Source organism: Lepisosteus oculatus, chromosome 8 (genome assembly GCF_040954835.1).
Source record: "Lepisosteus oculatus isolate fLepOcu1 chromosome 8, fLepOcu1.hap2, whole genome shotgun sequence".
Taxonomy (NCBI): domain Eukaryota; kingdom Metazoa; phylum Chordata; class Actinopteri; order Semionotiformes; family Lepisosteidae; genus Lepisosteus; species Lepisosteus oculatus.
The window spans coordinates 7,287,608-7,302,531 of NC_090703.1; the positions used below are offsets into that span (position 1 = coordinate 7,287,608).

Sequence of the window (14,924 nt, forward strand, 5' to 3'; positions counted from 1 at the left end):
CGCAGTGCAGAGTCCTGCTAATTACTAAAATTACACAAATGTGTTCCATTCCCTCAGCGAGAAGCCTACTGCTGCTCATTTGATAAAAATATGAATGTGTGCCTTGGAAGGAGTGAGCTGACTTCCCTTAATTCAGCAGCCCTTCTGGAAGTCAAAGTGAAAAACAAAGGCTACAGCAGGGCCCTTGACTTTGATAGATTAGATCTTGGCTAGCCTTGTTTTGACTGCTATCATGAGCACATACACACCCCCACACACACACACACATAATGCTTTCATAATCCACAGCTGATGTGTGCAAGTTCTGGCCCAGTCCATATACTGTAGACTGCCATAAATATACCTTGTGGGATATGTGAAGTAATTTTAAAGAATATGAGAATAATGGATGTATCCTTGTTATCCACATACAAATGCTGGCAGCGTATAAAATGTACACATGTAGAGCTGAGTTAATGTGTTGTGTTCTGTTAAAACTTTAATTCCATACAACAATGAAAATCTGCTGGGTTTTTTCCATGCAGGGTCGATGTTATTTTGAATCTCTGAGTTTGACGTAAGTAGCCAGTACTTGTAGAACAGTCTTTGATCTCGGTGTGCAAGTCCTGATCTCCCCTGTACAAGCTTTAATCAGGGAGCTCAGCTCTGCCCTACCTGTGCAGGCTGGTTTTATATTACTTGTCCTCTTCGTGTTCCTATTATTAGTTGCTGTCTTCGCTGCAATGATGCCTATATGTATGACTGTGTTCCTCTATCTATGAAAAGTAGTCCCGTCTACAACGGACAGAGGATGTCAGATGAATCACTGAATAACTCCTGTTAGCATTTAAAAACTCCGGCTGTAACTACCCTGGGTATGAAGTGAAAAAAAAGCCCGAATGAAAACAACGAAAAAAAAAATACAGAGCATTTTAAAATTCGTTCCCCGAACTATGAAATTACGGACAAAAGGTAATGCTCCGAGTCCTGTACTTCAGTATGGAGGTGCGTTGTTCCAAGATCCTGTGCTGTAGATGAGAATAATGCAGATAGCTACAGTACACCTTGGTGACGGCCGACCTTGCCGAAGACACCGAACAGTCACTGAACAGTCCAGTTCTGAGAGACTCCGAGTCATTTTGAGAACCGGGGACATTGCAAAGGCTGCTGAATGAAAAGACGCTTAGCTCTTTGAAAACGAAACAACTATAATGAGTTTAAACATAGTTTTAACATCGGTCATAGAATATTTGCGAAGTCTGGTTTACGTAAACATGGAGGAAGAGGGGTTTGCCTACCAGACAGCAGCACAGAATTTCATGTATTTATAAACCCTTCTTAAAATAATACATGTGATATAGTTCATAACCGCTCGTGTGTTGTTTCCTTTTTGTATCTGCAAATGAACTTCGTTTTCTTTTCTTCGTTCTCAGACGATCGGGTCTGATCTTTTTTTCCCTATGAAATGAAATAGAGCCTCGCAGAAATATTCGAGGTCCAATTCGGAGACCTGTCAAGGTTTAACGTGTTAATTAAAACAGTTATGTTCTCTCTTTAATAAACGCTAGTAGAAGCTGTATTTTGTGTTTTTTTAATAAAGGCTTAGGTAATGGCCTGCTTCTGTATCGTGCAGAGTTAATATGGGATTGTGTGTTTTTTTCCCGGCTCTATTGCTAGGTTGTGGTTTACTTGGAAGTTTAGCCAGCACCATTAAAACGGTCTGTTTTCTGTGGGAAAAAAAAAAGAAAATAAGGGCAGCCTAGAAATAAGGGCGGAATATGTAACCTGACAAAAATAAAGTATAGCGTATAGTTCCATCTCTGTAGGCCTTTGTGGTGGTCGTATCTCTGCGAGAGACTGCGGTACTTCTGAAACTTGCAGGTCAATCGAGGAGTTACTGCCTCGAGCCTTTTCAGCAAATCTTTAGAAATGGAAACAATGCGCCTATCAAAAATATGTTTTCAATAGCGCTATTTTGTGCTTGAATTCTTCTTGGACCAGCAAAGCGTGCACATTTAAATCGGAAGACGAAGCATTAGTTCGTAAAAATTGGACTAAAGGTGTGATTCAGAAATATATTTTTAACATGTGCCACCTAAAACACTTCAGTGCAATTATAATTTCTGCAAATAATTCTAATTATTTACGACAAGCACGTCCTTGATAAAACCCCACCTAGTACTTTTTTTTACCAGTATCAAACCTGTAAAAATTGATATTGGTCTTTGAGTACATGGGAAAAGAGTTTTTCATTGCCGCGCTTCTAGTCTCGAAACCGATAAAGTAATGTAAAAAATGTGGATGTTTAAAAAGCGCTTTAAAATAACTTAGTGTAGCTTATTGGTCACAGCAAGCGCCGCAATCAGAGTCTAGCTCAGGCAGCAACTGGTTCAGATTAGGCGCAGGATGCCTCGGTGCGCTCTGCTCAAAACAATTACCGAGACACGAGGGAGGGACGGGCGCACCGCGAGCCCCCGCAGGACAGTCATCCGGCTGCTCGGGCAAAATACGTCCAGAGACGTCAAGCGATCACGTGTCAAATGTGTACACATATATATTAATTTAACAAGAATATTTTTTACATTTGTTTCTAAACGTACGTCATTGTTGTATGATTGTAGTATTTTTACGTAAAAAAATACTTAAAAATATCATATATCATATAAATCATACACGAAAGCAAATATGTATGTATTGTATGCGTTACCAAGAACCACTGTTATTATTATTATAAATGCACATTTAAGCTTTGCTTTTCCGTTTTTAGGATAATGCTATATTTTAATATAGTGTTAAATGTTAAATACTGTATCATTTTTTGCACTAAAGATGTGACATTAAATTTTTAACATCTTTCAATATTAATACTGACTTATAAAATACAACAATTCCAGTACGTGTAGGAGGTGGGTTTTGATGTAGTCCTGGAAAAGATCATCATTGCAAATCAGTATAAACGTTTACATAAACAATCCGAAAGGGCTATATTAACTTACGAAATGTCTGAGGGTGCCCGATAGACGACCTCGGATCTCAGTCTGGTAACCCAATCGCATCTGCAGTCTTACAAATACAGAATTAGCAAAGCTGTAAAGCTGCGAAAAATAAATCAGAAACACCATTTTACAGGAAATAAAAAAGCTCCAGAAACTGAAGGACCAGAAAAGTAACTCAGACTAGGTTCTGTGATAATTTTCCCCTAACCTGCCCTGGTGCTTGTCCGGCCAGAGAAAAGGGTGCAGGCTTCAGTGGGGTGGCGATTTCCCCCGCAGACATTTCTCGACTGGTCTGCGGGGTCGTACCTCTGCTCAAGGCAGGCGTGCAAACATTTATCTAAGCGAATTTATGTATTTGAAAGGCTTAACCCTCAGAATCAGAAAGGAAAACGGAAACCGTCGCGAACGAGGTGCACAATGCGGATCTCCGAAAAATTAGATTACCTTTTGTTTCAAGAGCTGCACAGGGGCTCTTAGAATTTAGTTGCTAATTGTTTACTTATCGCGGTGTAATTTTCCACTTTGAGCTCAGATATTAGACCTCAAAACTTCGATACTTTTGAGTGAAGACTGTCCAAAAAGTGATCGGTCGATCAGCTGAGAGACGAAACGCTGAGAACAAGGACTCGTCTAATGGCGCGGCTGTTCGCTCGAAGCTCTCTGTGCGGAAGAATTTATGAATGGTCCCACGTGAGTCCGCCTCCTGCAGATGGTGGCGTTTCTCCGTGGCCCAGAACCGACAGAACAAACACTAAAAGAGCACAAAATAAACACTGCAACCCAGGCCTAATGATCCACATCGCCAGCAAAGGAGACGGCAGTCCTTCCCTTTGCGCTGTGGCGTAGCGGGCTTTTATCTGTCTTCAAGTATCAGGCCAAACATTCTTAATATATGGTCTTAGCAAACCTTTTTTTCCGCGTATTTTTTTTATTAAAAGGAATTGCTCGGGGCTTTGCGTTGTCTTTCATATTGAGTCATTTTTTATTTGTTAGACGAAAAGTAAACATTTTCTTTTCAAAATCAAGATGACTGTATTACATCCAAATAAAGTTTCAGAAGATGTGCAAGGTTTCTGTTGTCCCATGAATGTCTTATTATCTTGCGATGTCAGAATCGGCGTCGTTTTTTCCCTACCGCTGTTTTTGTTTCACTTCAAAATAATCCGGACATCAAAACGCGAAGCTCTGTTTCATTAGACGAAGTGACGTTTCTGTTCACCAAAAGCTAAACTTCAGGTATTGCAGACATGTCTTAAACGTGTTAAGCTCGACACTTTGTTTTTCAAACTAAGGTTCAGCCTGGACTGTGGATATAGAGAAGTTTCAATGCGCCTACATAATGTAGCAAATGTTTCCAGTTTTAAGAGCACACTAGCGACAGACCTCAGTTATCGACTTTTATTGTACAAAAAACGAGCCTTAAAATTAAGCCGGTTGTTCTTTTTGTAGATTAATACCAATAGCGTTTAAATACATCCCACAAATACAAGCATTAAGTGTCCCTCTTTAAAATATAATGTTGCCCTTAAAGGAAAAAGGCAAAACGTAAACCAAAATATACCTATTAAAGGATCAATGCCATATGTTCATTTCGGTCAATCACCGTATGTTTAACTCTTTATTTTCATATCATTTATGCGTTTATTGATTTTTACAGTCAATTATTATTGATTTCACTCCATTGTTTGCTAAGAGCTCCATTATCCACAATTACTGCTTTAAATATTATACTTAAATTACTCCATTCTATCTTACATAAATGTCACTTATAGTACGTTGCAAAAAGAATTAGTATTTTTGCTGTCATGTTCCAGATGAATCGCGAAGCGGTCCAGGATAATTACGGATGTTAATAAAAATCACACACTTGAAACACTTTCTCTCGCCATACGCTTACGTTTATTGGAAACCAGCTGAAGCCGGAACAGTATTCTCGTTACGAAAATGTAAACTTCAGAGATGTTTTCATTTGACAGCCTTCCTCTCAGTTCCCAAAGCACGATTTCCCTGTGAATTCAAACTCTCTGGAAAGAAAAAAACTTCATAAATTAAGCAAAAAAAAAATAAAATAAGGCAAGTTCAAAGGCAGATGTTTTAAGGGTTTTTTTTTTTGACGATTTTTGACGATGACAGTTCTGCCTCAGATGTGGACCTGGCGTCATGAGCATCCAGGCTGTTAAAAAACCGACGAGTCCGGGTCGTGAAGAAGAGCATTAATTCAAGCGGTGTCGTTTTTAGTCATCTGTCCAAATTAACGACTTGACCAAAAGTCCAGCAACGGTCCACTGCTTTTTTTTAAGTACCACTGTGTGAAATTTCACATCAGAAAACTCAGGGATTTTAAAATTTTATTATAATATATTTATATATGTACATTGAAAGTGTCGGATCTTAGTCTTTCTCCTTTATGTAAAAAAAAACCCCTCTGGATATGGTTTTAAGACCCCAGGTCGACGAGGCTTGAAGTCAGCGGTCCGAGCAAGGAGTCCTGTAGCTGGTTCGGGTGTCCTTGGATGTTGTGTACGGACTGGGAGGCGCTGAGGCCGGTCAGTGGGTAACTGGAGTTCCCGGGGTGAGTCATGTTTCCCTGCAGCAGCAGGACGGAGTTCTGGTCTGGGCTCTGGGGCGGAGAGAACTCGTCCTCCGAGCTGGACATCAGAGACTTGCCCCCGTCCAGGGGAGAGAGCTGGTTCTGTTTGTTGTTGCCGGAGTTATTGTTTTCGCTGTTCTCCCTGGCAAAAGAAAAAGTAAAATAAACCTTAATAACAAATCGTACTAATTTTGAACAGCACGTTCTTTTTGAGCGATGGTTTATAATATAATACGAACATTACATAGGCTACCCCAAAATACAAGTCTGAATACCAGGGTGTCAATACCGGCAGGACAGCCTATCGAAGACAAGACAAACCTATGTTTTTTTCGGGGATTTCTATTGCAAACGTTTGGGCTGAGGTAAAAAACATGACCGATACAATATCTGTTATCTTAAATCAGTGTGCCATGGTCGTGTTTAAATGCAGTTTTACTAAAACTTTACTAAAATCACCTTGTGTTTTTATCACTCATTCAGGAAGAGACCCCAGAGCTGACGTTCAAGAGAAGTACTGTAGGCCTTTGATTTTTTTAAGACACTTCCATTTTCCCGTCGTAAGAAAAATAAACAAAAAACGCGTTTTTAAAGTTAATTTCATAAAGAATAAATGTAGCGTAATTTCTAAAATGTGCAGGCCTATAATCCTGCCTGGCAGTGAGATTATTTTAAATCCACCCGTTCCAGCGATCTGAACCACCCGCTAAAACAAGCATTTTTATGATGATATTTATCTTTTGATCATAAACAGTTAAAGGAGTAACTAAGCTAATCCACGTTTTCTCTGGTTGGTGTTGTTAAAAAAAGGACTACTGCCCAAATACAGTGTACCCAGGCCGATACAAATCATTTCTGACTATAAAGATAATAGTAAGATATCGGATTCGCTTTCATTATTTTTAATTAATGTAATTTCATTTAGTATTGTAAAATTAGTCAGTAAACCAGATACATAGGTATTCTACAACATAAAGGGCTTTGAACTTTTTATGGGTTTTATAGTTTTCTGCTGCAGCGCGTATGAAACTAAATCACAAATGTACCATCTGCTGAATGCGATGTTTCTGTTAGAATATTTCATGGGCACTGATAATCATATTACGTGCGATTAAAGAAACAACAAATTCTCCCTCCGTGAAATATGCCTGTTCAGTTCTTTCTCCAGTAACCTCCTTTTTAACAAGACGGCTTGGCAGAAGCCTCCACGTCTTTACGAAGATTTCTCCTCTGTTATGAAGAGCGATTTCCCTGTCAAAAGATGTCGTACTGCTCTTTCAGAAAACTGTGGGGCTGAGGGCAGCGCAGAAATATCCTACTGTTCGTCCCAGGCATTCCTGGACGACGACAGCAACCTCGCGAAGGGGCCGAAGGGCGATAATAACGTAAGAATAACCGGGGATTCAATAATTTCGCGCGAGAAAGCGATTTTTAGAACACATTTCTTACCTTTCCTTCGCCTCCGCGGCTCGGTCTCTCTGCCTCCTGTTTTTGAACCAGTTACTGACTTGCGTGGTGGTCAGTCCCGTGGCCTCGGCCAGCTCCCTCTTCTCCCGGGGAGAGGGGTAGGGGTTGTGGGTGTACCACTCTCTCAGGACCCCCCGGGACTTCTCCTTGAAGCAGTAACTCGTCTCCTCGCCGTCCCAGATCGTCCGGGGCAAGGGGAATTTCCTCCGGACCCGGTATTTCCCGACTGCGCCGAGCGGTCGCCCCCGGAGCTTCTCCGCCTCCACGTAGTGCGCCTTCAGCCAGAGCTGCTGCAGCTTCGGGTGGTTGTGCGGGGAGAACTGGTGGCTCTCCAGGATCTTGTAGAGCTCCCTGAAGTTTCCGCGGTGGAAGGCCACCACCGCCTTGGCCTTGAGCACGCTCTCGTTCTTGTGGAGGTGGTCGCAGGCGGGCAGCGACCAGAGAAACCGTCCCAACCTCTCCAGGTTCCCCCCTTGCTGGAGCACCTCGCACACGCACGCCACTTGCTCCTGGGTGAAGCCAAAGGAGGGCAGCATTGACATAATGTCTGGACGTTGGGTTGTATCCCCCCTCGCACCAAAACGATCTCTCCCCTGGAAAAAAGAAAAAGGAACAGAACGACGAGAGGACCGGGCACGAAACGCGCGTGTCGAGCCTATTAATATCTTCTGCTGTTGTGGCGCTGGTTGTGTTTTTCTTTTTTTGTTGTTGTTGTTGTTCACCGAATTTAAAAAAAAAAACCCCAGCGTGCAATCCCGTAGGGCGATATCCACCGCTCCGCGAGTTTGGGATGTTGATTGTTGGGACAATTTGTTCCTGTTCAAGTTATGTCAGGCTTAAAGCGCGCGGAGCGGCGCTCTGATTGGCTCGCGGGCCGCCCTATCCTCGCGGCAGAGCCGAGCGAAGTTTGCAGCTCCGTTTCCTCCGGGGGAGAGACGTCAGGCGCTGAAACTCGAGCCCCCTTCTCAAGTGTTACCTGAGGGAGCGGGGCACCTCGATACAAATCAATTATTACAGACCTTTAAAGCCCATTTTCATTGTGCTCTCCTCCTAGACCTGCTCCTTTTTTTTTTGGTCAGCGTATATTTAATTACGTTAATTCTGTCGATGAATTTTTCATGAATTGATAAACGGCCTAAGGAGTTTATTGGATTTTAATACATTATTAATCATCACCTAGACTAGTTTTAGAGACCCCTCGCATAAAACGCGCAGTATTTTTCCTCACTTTGCTTCTTTGCCTATTAATAGTCATGGAGTGATTTTTTATTAGGTTATGTAGTTTAATGGCTTCAGGCGATATTTCATGGTGAGAGCTGCGCTGCGCTTTAACTCGGGGTGAAAGAGGCTGTGGTTAATAGAGACAGAGAAGGGAAAGCCGCAGCAGGACTGTTCGGTGGGGAGAGGCAATGTCTGGGTTTGACAGGAAAGCAAGAGGCTAGCGGGTCAATTTTTAGTAGCTTTTAAAGGTGGTAGCTGCTGTACAATTGTTGCTAAGAAGAGGACAATTGAAGTCTTAAGGATTCGAAATCCTCCTTTACATTTCAGCTGGAGCGCTGCATTAAACAGCTCCAGCAAACAATTAGCCTCCTATCATCAGAGATAATCTATTGTCAGCCGCTAGATACCGAGATAACAGCACTCCTCGCCGAGTAAATTGCACCTTTGTTAAAATATAGCTTATTGGAACTGTTAATTAAGAATGTCAAATCCCCGCACCTCCAGCGCACACGCCAAAACCACATAAATATACTGAAGAGTGGCAGAGGGAAAAGCGGGTTACAGACTGAAGATGGAGCTGCGAGATGATCCGAAAACATTCTGGAGGAACTGAGAACGTCGAGTATTTTTTTTTAATACAGCAAGTGTTCGTGACGTTTAAAATGGTGATTACAACGAGAACCGTTTAGGGTGCATTTGTTTTCCAAATCGCAGTTTCCATCGTGTTAACTTGCCAACAGATAACCGAGTAGCTGGGTTAGGACTTGTTACTAAGAAGTAGCAGTCGAGTACAGCTGAACCCGCTGCGATGGTCTCACTCTAACTCCTGACCCATTCTGTAGTTGTGTTGTTGTTGTTGTTGTTGTTGTCCTCTCAGGGACTGTTCTCTGGAGGTGATGCTCAGAATTAGACCCGGAAATGATCTCTTTGGACCAGCGTGCGGGTCCCAAGTTCGTGGTGGTCTGGAGAGAGCAGTGTGAGGAATCGCGCTATGCACAGAATCTCTTTTTGTCCAAAATCAAGGCGCAGGATCACACATACGAATCCTTGATCTTATGCCGTGCTTTGCTCTCAGCGATTGCGAATAGAGTCGTGAGTCCTCTTGAAATGCCATGTGTGCAATCTTGTGCACACCACTCATGTTCCTATTTCTTCCTTATGAGGCCCGTGGGACCTCGGGGTTCTGTGACGGTCCACGGGACTGCAGAGTATGTCACACCACAGTGGTCACCTTAGAAACACGTTATCCGTGCTTTCACTTCGGAAGTTTGTATTTACGCCTGCTCTTCTGAACGAGCCGCGTGTTGTGGCGCACTTCAAGAGAATGCAGAATTTATGAATTCTCCAATTATTCTGAAGCTGGCGTTTTAAAAAAATCAATTTGAAAACAACAGAATAATGTATTCTAATGTCCATATTTCCTTTTGAAGTTATCCCAGTGCCCTTGCTGTGTTTCTTTTCTCATCCCCATTTCACATCTTGAATTTGATGTGACAGGGTGGGAAGAGTGACCTCGTGGTGCTCGGAGTTTGTGTTTGTGCCATTACCTTCATCTGTTACAGCAGCGAGCAGCAAGGTGTCGAGAATCACTGTTCACAGACTTACAAAACCCAATAAAGACACCGACATGATATACATATATAGTTGGGGTTGAAATGTCCAGGCTGCGAACAACTGGGTCTTGACATTTAGGTTTCTCCAGCAGTGAAACATTTGCGACAGACGTGCAAGATGTGCGTCCTAAGAAGGGGCCTTTTAAACGGTAGATTTTTCTTTCTCTCTGTTGTCAGAGTTTCGTTTTGCTCTCCTCACTTGATTATTTCTAGATGAGTTACTGGTCCACGCCCAGGGCTTTTAGACAGTTGGTGCGGTGCGGAGTCACCCGTTGCAGACACAGCTTCATGCATTTTATATATCAGCAGTTAAAGGGTGCGTCTAGATGAGAAAGATCCCCTTTGCCCAGATTTTTTTCTGCTTTTTTTCCCTCTCCCCTCTGTACAGTGAAATATAAAACCAGTCCATTAGTAAATGAGTTCTGTGTTTTGCGAGCTCTTTGCTGTCCAGCCGCTGTTTTAAAGAATAGATCACATTTCTCTATCTTCACCGAGATCTGCAACGTGACACCGGCGCAACATCCACCCGCCCGGAATGGAGCACTTTTTTTTTTCTTCAGAAAAGCGTTTCACCTCCAAACGTAAAAAAAAAAATCAGGTTCTGGACACGGGTACATTTGAATTTTTATGTTGCAGAATCGTTTTTTGTTTTTTCTTTGTTTTCTTTGCGAGACAATTCCACAGTGAGTCCTGTTGGCCGCCCGCTCGCTGGTTTAAAATAAAGCGAGGCTTTAATTAGTTTTAGCGGCCGTTCCAGACACCTGTAAAAACAAACTTTGCCAGGGTCTCAGGGGGATTGAAACAAGCGGAGGCTCCTGAAATCTGTCCTATTTGGTCTGGCTTTTGAGGATAATGTAATATTCCGACGGATCACATTTGGCTTGTGGATTTACGTTCCATTCGCCATAGGAAACAAAAACAGCACGAATTATATTTCAAGAATGTTAAAGTGCTCACTGTAATGCGATTTATCATTATAATTAGCATTTAAACTTCCAGATAAAGCGTATGATTCTATGCATGTTTTTAATCATTCTTTAACTGCGTAGGCCGTGTTTTGTATATTTGTTCCCTTCTTACCATAACGGATATTATATTGCGTTGTGGTACTTGCACCACTCTATTTTATTTTAATGAAACAAAGTATATTAAAAAAAAACTCAATTTTAATTCTGGAGGGCACGTCACGGAGAAACTATACCCTGATGTTTTGTTTAAAGCACACGCGGTAGCGAACCCCAAGCAAGGTCTACAATCTGCTGAGAATTTAACGCCGGTGTTACAGCACAATATTGCTCCGTCCCTCATTCATTTTAAAATGAAGCTGCAAAAAGTCTGCGGGGAAAATAAAAAAATATATGCGAAAATAATTACAAAAACTATTAACATTGTTTAGTGTATCGATAAAAAAAATCATTTCTCATGCTGTACAAATTTGAATTCCACGTTTGACGAGAACCAACCAGTTCTCTGTGACTTATACAGTACGTGACCTATTAAAATTCGGCCAGAAATTAAAATGGTTTTATTTAATAACATATAACTCATTCCCCTCTTCGCTGGACGAGGAAGGGAACGCAGCCGCCGCGCGAAGATATCACGCGTGTAAAAAGACTTGTACTAACAAGTAACAAGAGTTGTGCAGAAACCCGAGACAAACACAACTGGTTCAGTGGAGCGGCGTGATATTCCAGTGCGATGGTTTTTGAAGGCGGCGATCTTGACTGTCAGAGGTACCACACTGGTTTAAAACAGGGCCGGAGTTTATTTATTCATTTATACAGCCAGTATCAATATGAATTCAGGAGACACGGTAGGCTTAATATAGATACTCCGCAGACTACAGCTGGATTCGGGTCATTGGAAAATAGCCCTAACGGTTTTATAATTTGACTTTAAAATGTCCAGTGAAGAAAATTATTCTCAATACAATCCACGGCCTCACCGAATACAATTGTGTTTGTTTTGCGGTAAGGTACACTACGTCAGAAATACTTCCTTTCCGCGGTAAAATGAAGCAATACGGCGAGAATATGCAGGTAAAAGCGTCTTTCCTAAAGCGGAGGCGATTCACAGTTTCGCTAATTTGCTTGTGTCGCTTTCGAGACGCGCAAATTCGTTTCCTTCAGCTCCTGCTCCCCGGCTGTGGTGTGGCGCGCGGTCTCGAGCCCTAACCATTACTGTCTGCTCGGCTGGTCTCTAATCAATTTTAACACACTGGCAATTGGAGTCACCGATGAACGGCTCTCGGGTTTCTGTAATGTCTCTACCACATTGCTCCGCGCCTCCTGCTACAACCCGAGAAGCCAAGGGGACGTGCCCGTTCTCAGGTCCTGATTATTTCAAGATGTGGACTTTCTCTGCCCTTGGGCAGTTCTGGCGGGGTCTTTGCTACTGCCGACTGCTTAGACGAATGGGAAGAAAGAAGAAAAGAGAACCACAAATTCATACCAGAGAAACATATCATAAATTTATTTGCACATATTATACCGCTAAACTATTTCACGCCGCAGTCACACAGCCAGTTTCTTTTCACGTTTTTGTCTCTGCGTTTTGTAAATTCTGTAATGACCTTATGTAATCTAAAGCATGGGTAGGCACGAGCAAAAGAGAGCATAAAATAGTTTTGCTACAAAACGGGTCGGTCACTCCTGTCGTTTACTGGAAATCTAAATACGTCACACGGGTAGTGCCTTAGAAAATCGCATTTGATATTTAGAGGAATCTTTCTCCCTTTTGTATTGCAGTTCCTCCTCCCATCTGGTTGCGGATCCCACTGGCAACAACATTTCTTCCCTCATTTTAAAAACGCGATATTTAAGATGTGTTTAAAGATGGTCTCACAGTTTCGGAGCGACGGAATCGTTACCCGCAACCAGAAACTCATCAGTCGTGTTCCGCACGGCTCTGTAAAATCGTTGTCAAGCCGCGTATTTACAGATCACACGTTCACAACGCGAATTTGACTCACTGTCCTCCAGTTATTCATATCCCACTAGTACACGAAACTTGACTCGTAAAAAGCGTCACACAGAAAGATCCTACATGTGTTTTTACTTACTTCCAATAAAACGGCTGCTGCACTGGGCGTATAGAAACAATGATTTATTATTCTGTGTATTTGATTACATATGTATGTCTGTGTAAAAAGTATACACAAAATGCTAAATCACTGCCTCTGTATATCCTATGAGAATTTTTTTTTAAAAAACGGAGTTTAATAAATTGTTTTCTAATAGGTGGAATTAAAAAAAAACATTTATTATACTTAAGTAATTAAAAAAATGACTTTGCGGAAATACTGTGATTGGAGAATCATCATGTCCTTTACAGAAAGCTGCATTCACGTCTTGTCCAAATTAGATCTCTTCAAGCTCTTGTCGATGTGGACACCTGATTTCATCTTCAGCTTTTTAACGATGCCCTGGGTTGCGCGTTTCTGCACTGCCGCTAAGTGATAGCTGTTAAAGCAGCCTGCGGCCTTGACAGAGTGCGTGTTTTCAAAGAGCTCGAAGCACAGCAAACAATTCAGATGATGACATATAGCGTAGGAACTGGAGACGTGATTATAAACAATTTCCTGTCACTTGTAAAAATTAGATCATGTTTAAGAGCGCAGCGGTATTTCTGTAATAAAGCCCTCTTTTGTTGTCTGTTCTTGGTGACGCTTCTCGAAGTCTCGAAGGTGTGTGCTAATAGCAACAACGACCCAGACACTGTGATAGGAAATCAAGAGAGAAGAGGCGTGTTAAAACGATAGGAAAAATTCGGCTCAGTTATTTTTTAGAAAGAAATACAGGCCCAGATAACATATCCCCTTTTTTGCTGGAGAGGGGGCTGTTTTCCCCCCTCGTTTCTACGGGACAGAGTGTGTTGTGTGAAACAGGAATCTGAGGGATCACGGATGGGGGATAAACTGAGGCAATTCTGCTGAGCCATAACCGTGAGGCTTGCAAATGCCAGACGAAGTGAACATTTTTAAAGAAAACGCGATTCGTGTCCAGCTGCTCGTGCTCTTAAGACGGTTCAATGATATTTGAGGACCTGGAGCCACACGAGGTGTGTCTTTGCTCAGGCTCAGTTATTGCGAGCCTGTGTCTCTGAAGACGGCGCCGACCTGAGCTTCACGGTGATTCTTACAGGGAGAGGGCGCCAGTCCATAAACAACAGCACACCGCAGAGCTAGTCGGCTTATCTACGAAACAGGCACTGGTGATAATTACCTCTCGTGCAGATGATCTATTGGGAACTGATTTTGAACCAAATCTTCTGTTTCGTGTATTCAATTCAATTAAAATATACATACACCATGCGGATCAATTACATCCATTCCATTTGAAAATGAAAATATCCTGGTACAGTACGTATCGCTGTAATAATTTCATGTGGATGATGCCAGCTTTAAAAATAAGTTTTGGACGGTCCGCCATATCATTATAGTGCACGTGCAGCTACTGATTTCGTATGTAAAGCAAAATAGTACACAGGAAGTTGAGGGTGCTGCTAAAAATGTTACTCACCTTCAACTCAAAATGATCTTTGGAGCCCCCTGAAGATAAAACGTGAAAAGAAGGATAAAAGGGTACTTTTTTTTCCTGCTGATAAGCTTCTAAAAACGGACAGGTGGCTTTTTCTCTTTTTTTTTTGAGCGCGGAATGAAACTGTCAAGCTTAAATGTCTTTCAGACAATGTGAACTCCGTAAGAGTCATCCGAGAATCTTATCGGAGTTATCGCTCCGGTTACAAAGTGGGCTCCTATTCTTGACAATGCCATTTGTCCAGCGCCGCGTGGGGACCAGGAAGGGCCTCCCAGCTGTTCTCTCGAGCGCGCTTCCACGCGGGACAGCGGGCAGGCTCGAGGCGATGGAACCAGGCTCAGGGCGGCTCGCGCACATCTGCTGCTGGACTCGCCGGACACGCTCCGTGATCCACCCTGACGCGCTGGAGCGCAGATGTTTCATTTTGTCCTTAACGCAGATCTCACCATTAAATCCTACCAGGGTTTCACCTTTCCGTTTCAGCGAATTACCAGACATGTGCTGGGAGAGACATTAGCTG

The 14,924-nt window shown here is 42.5% G+C and overlaps 1 protein-coding gene across 1 annotated transcript; it reads right to left on the reverse strand.

The window, feature by feature from the left end:
* Positions 1-4,851: 4,851 nt before the first annotated feature.
* Positions 4,852-7,841, reverse strand: LOC102688515 (homeobox protein six1b). The gene is made up of 2 exons (XM_006632185.3): positions 7,015-7,841; positions 4,852-5,707 (listed from the first exon to the last, which is right to left on the reverse strand). Exons 1-2 carry the CDS (start codon positions 7,572-7,574, stop codon positions 5,413-5,415), a joined length of 855 nt encoding a protein of 284 aa, XP_006632248.1. The 5' UTR covers positions 7,575-7,841; the 3' UTR covers positions 4,852-5,412.
* Positions 7,842-14,924: the final 7,083 nt, after the last annotated feature.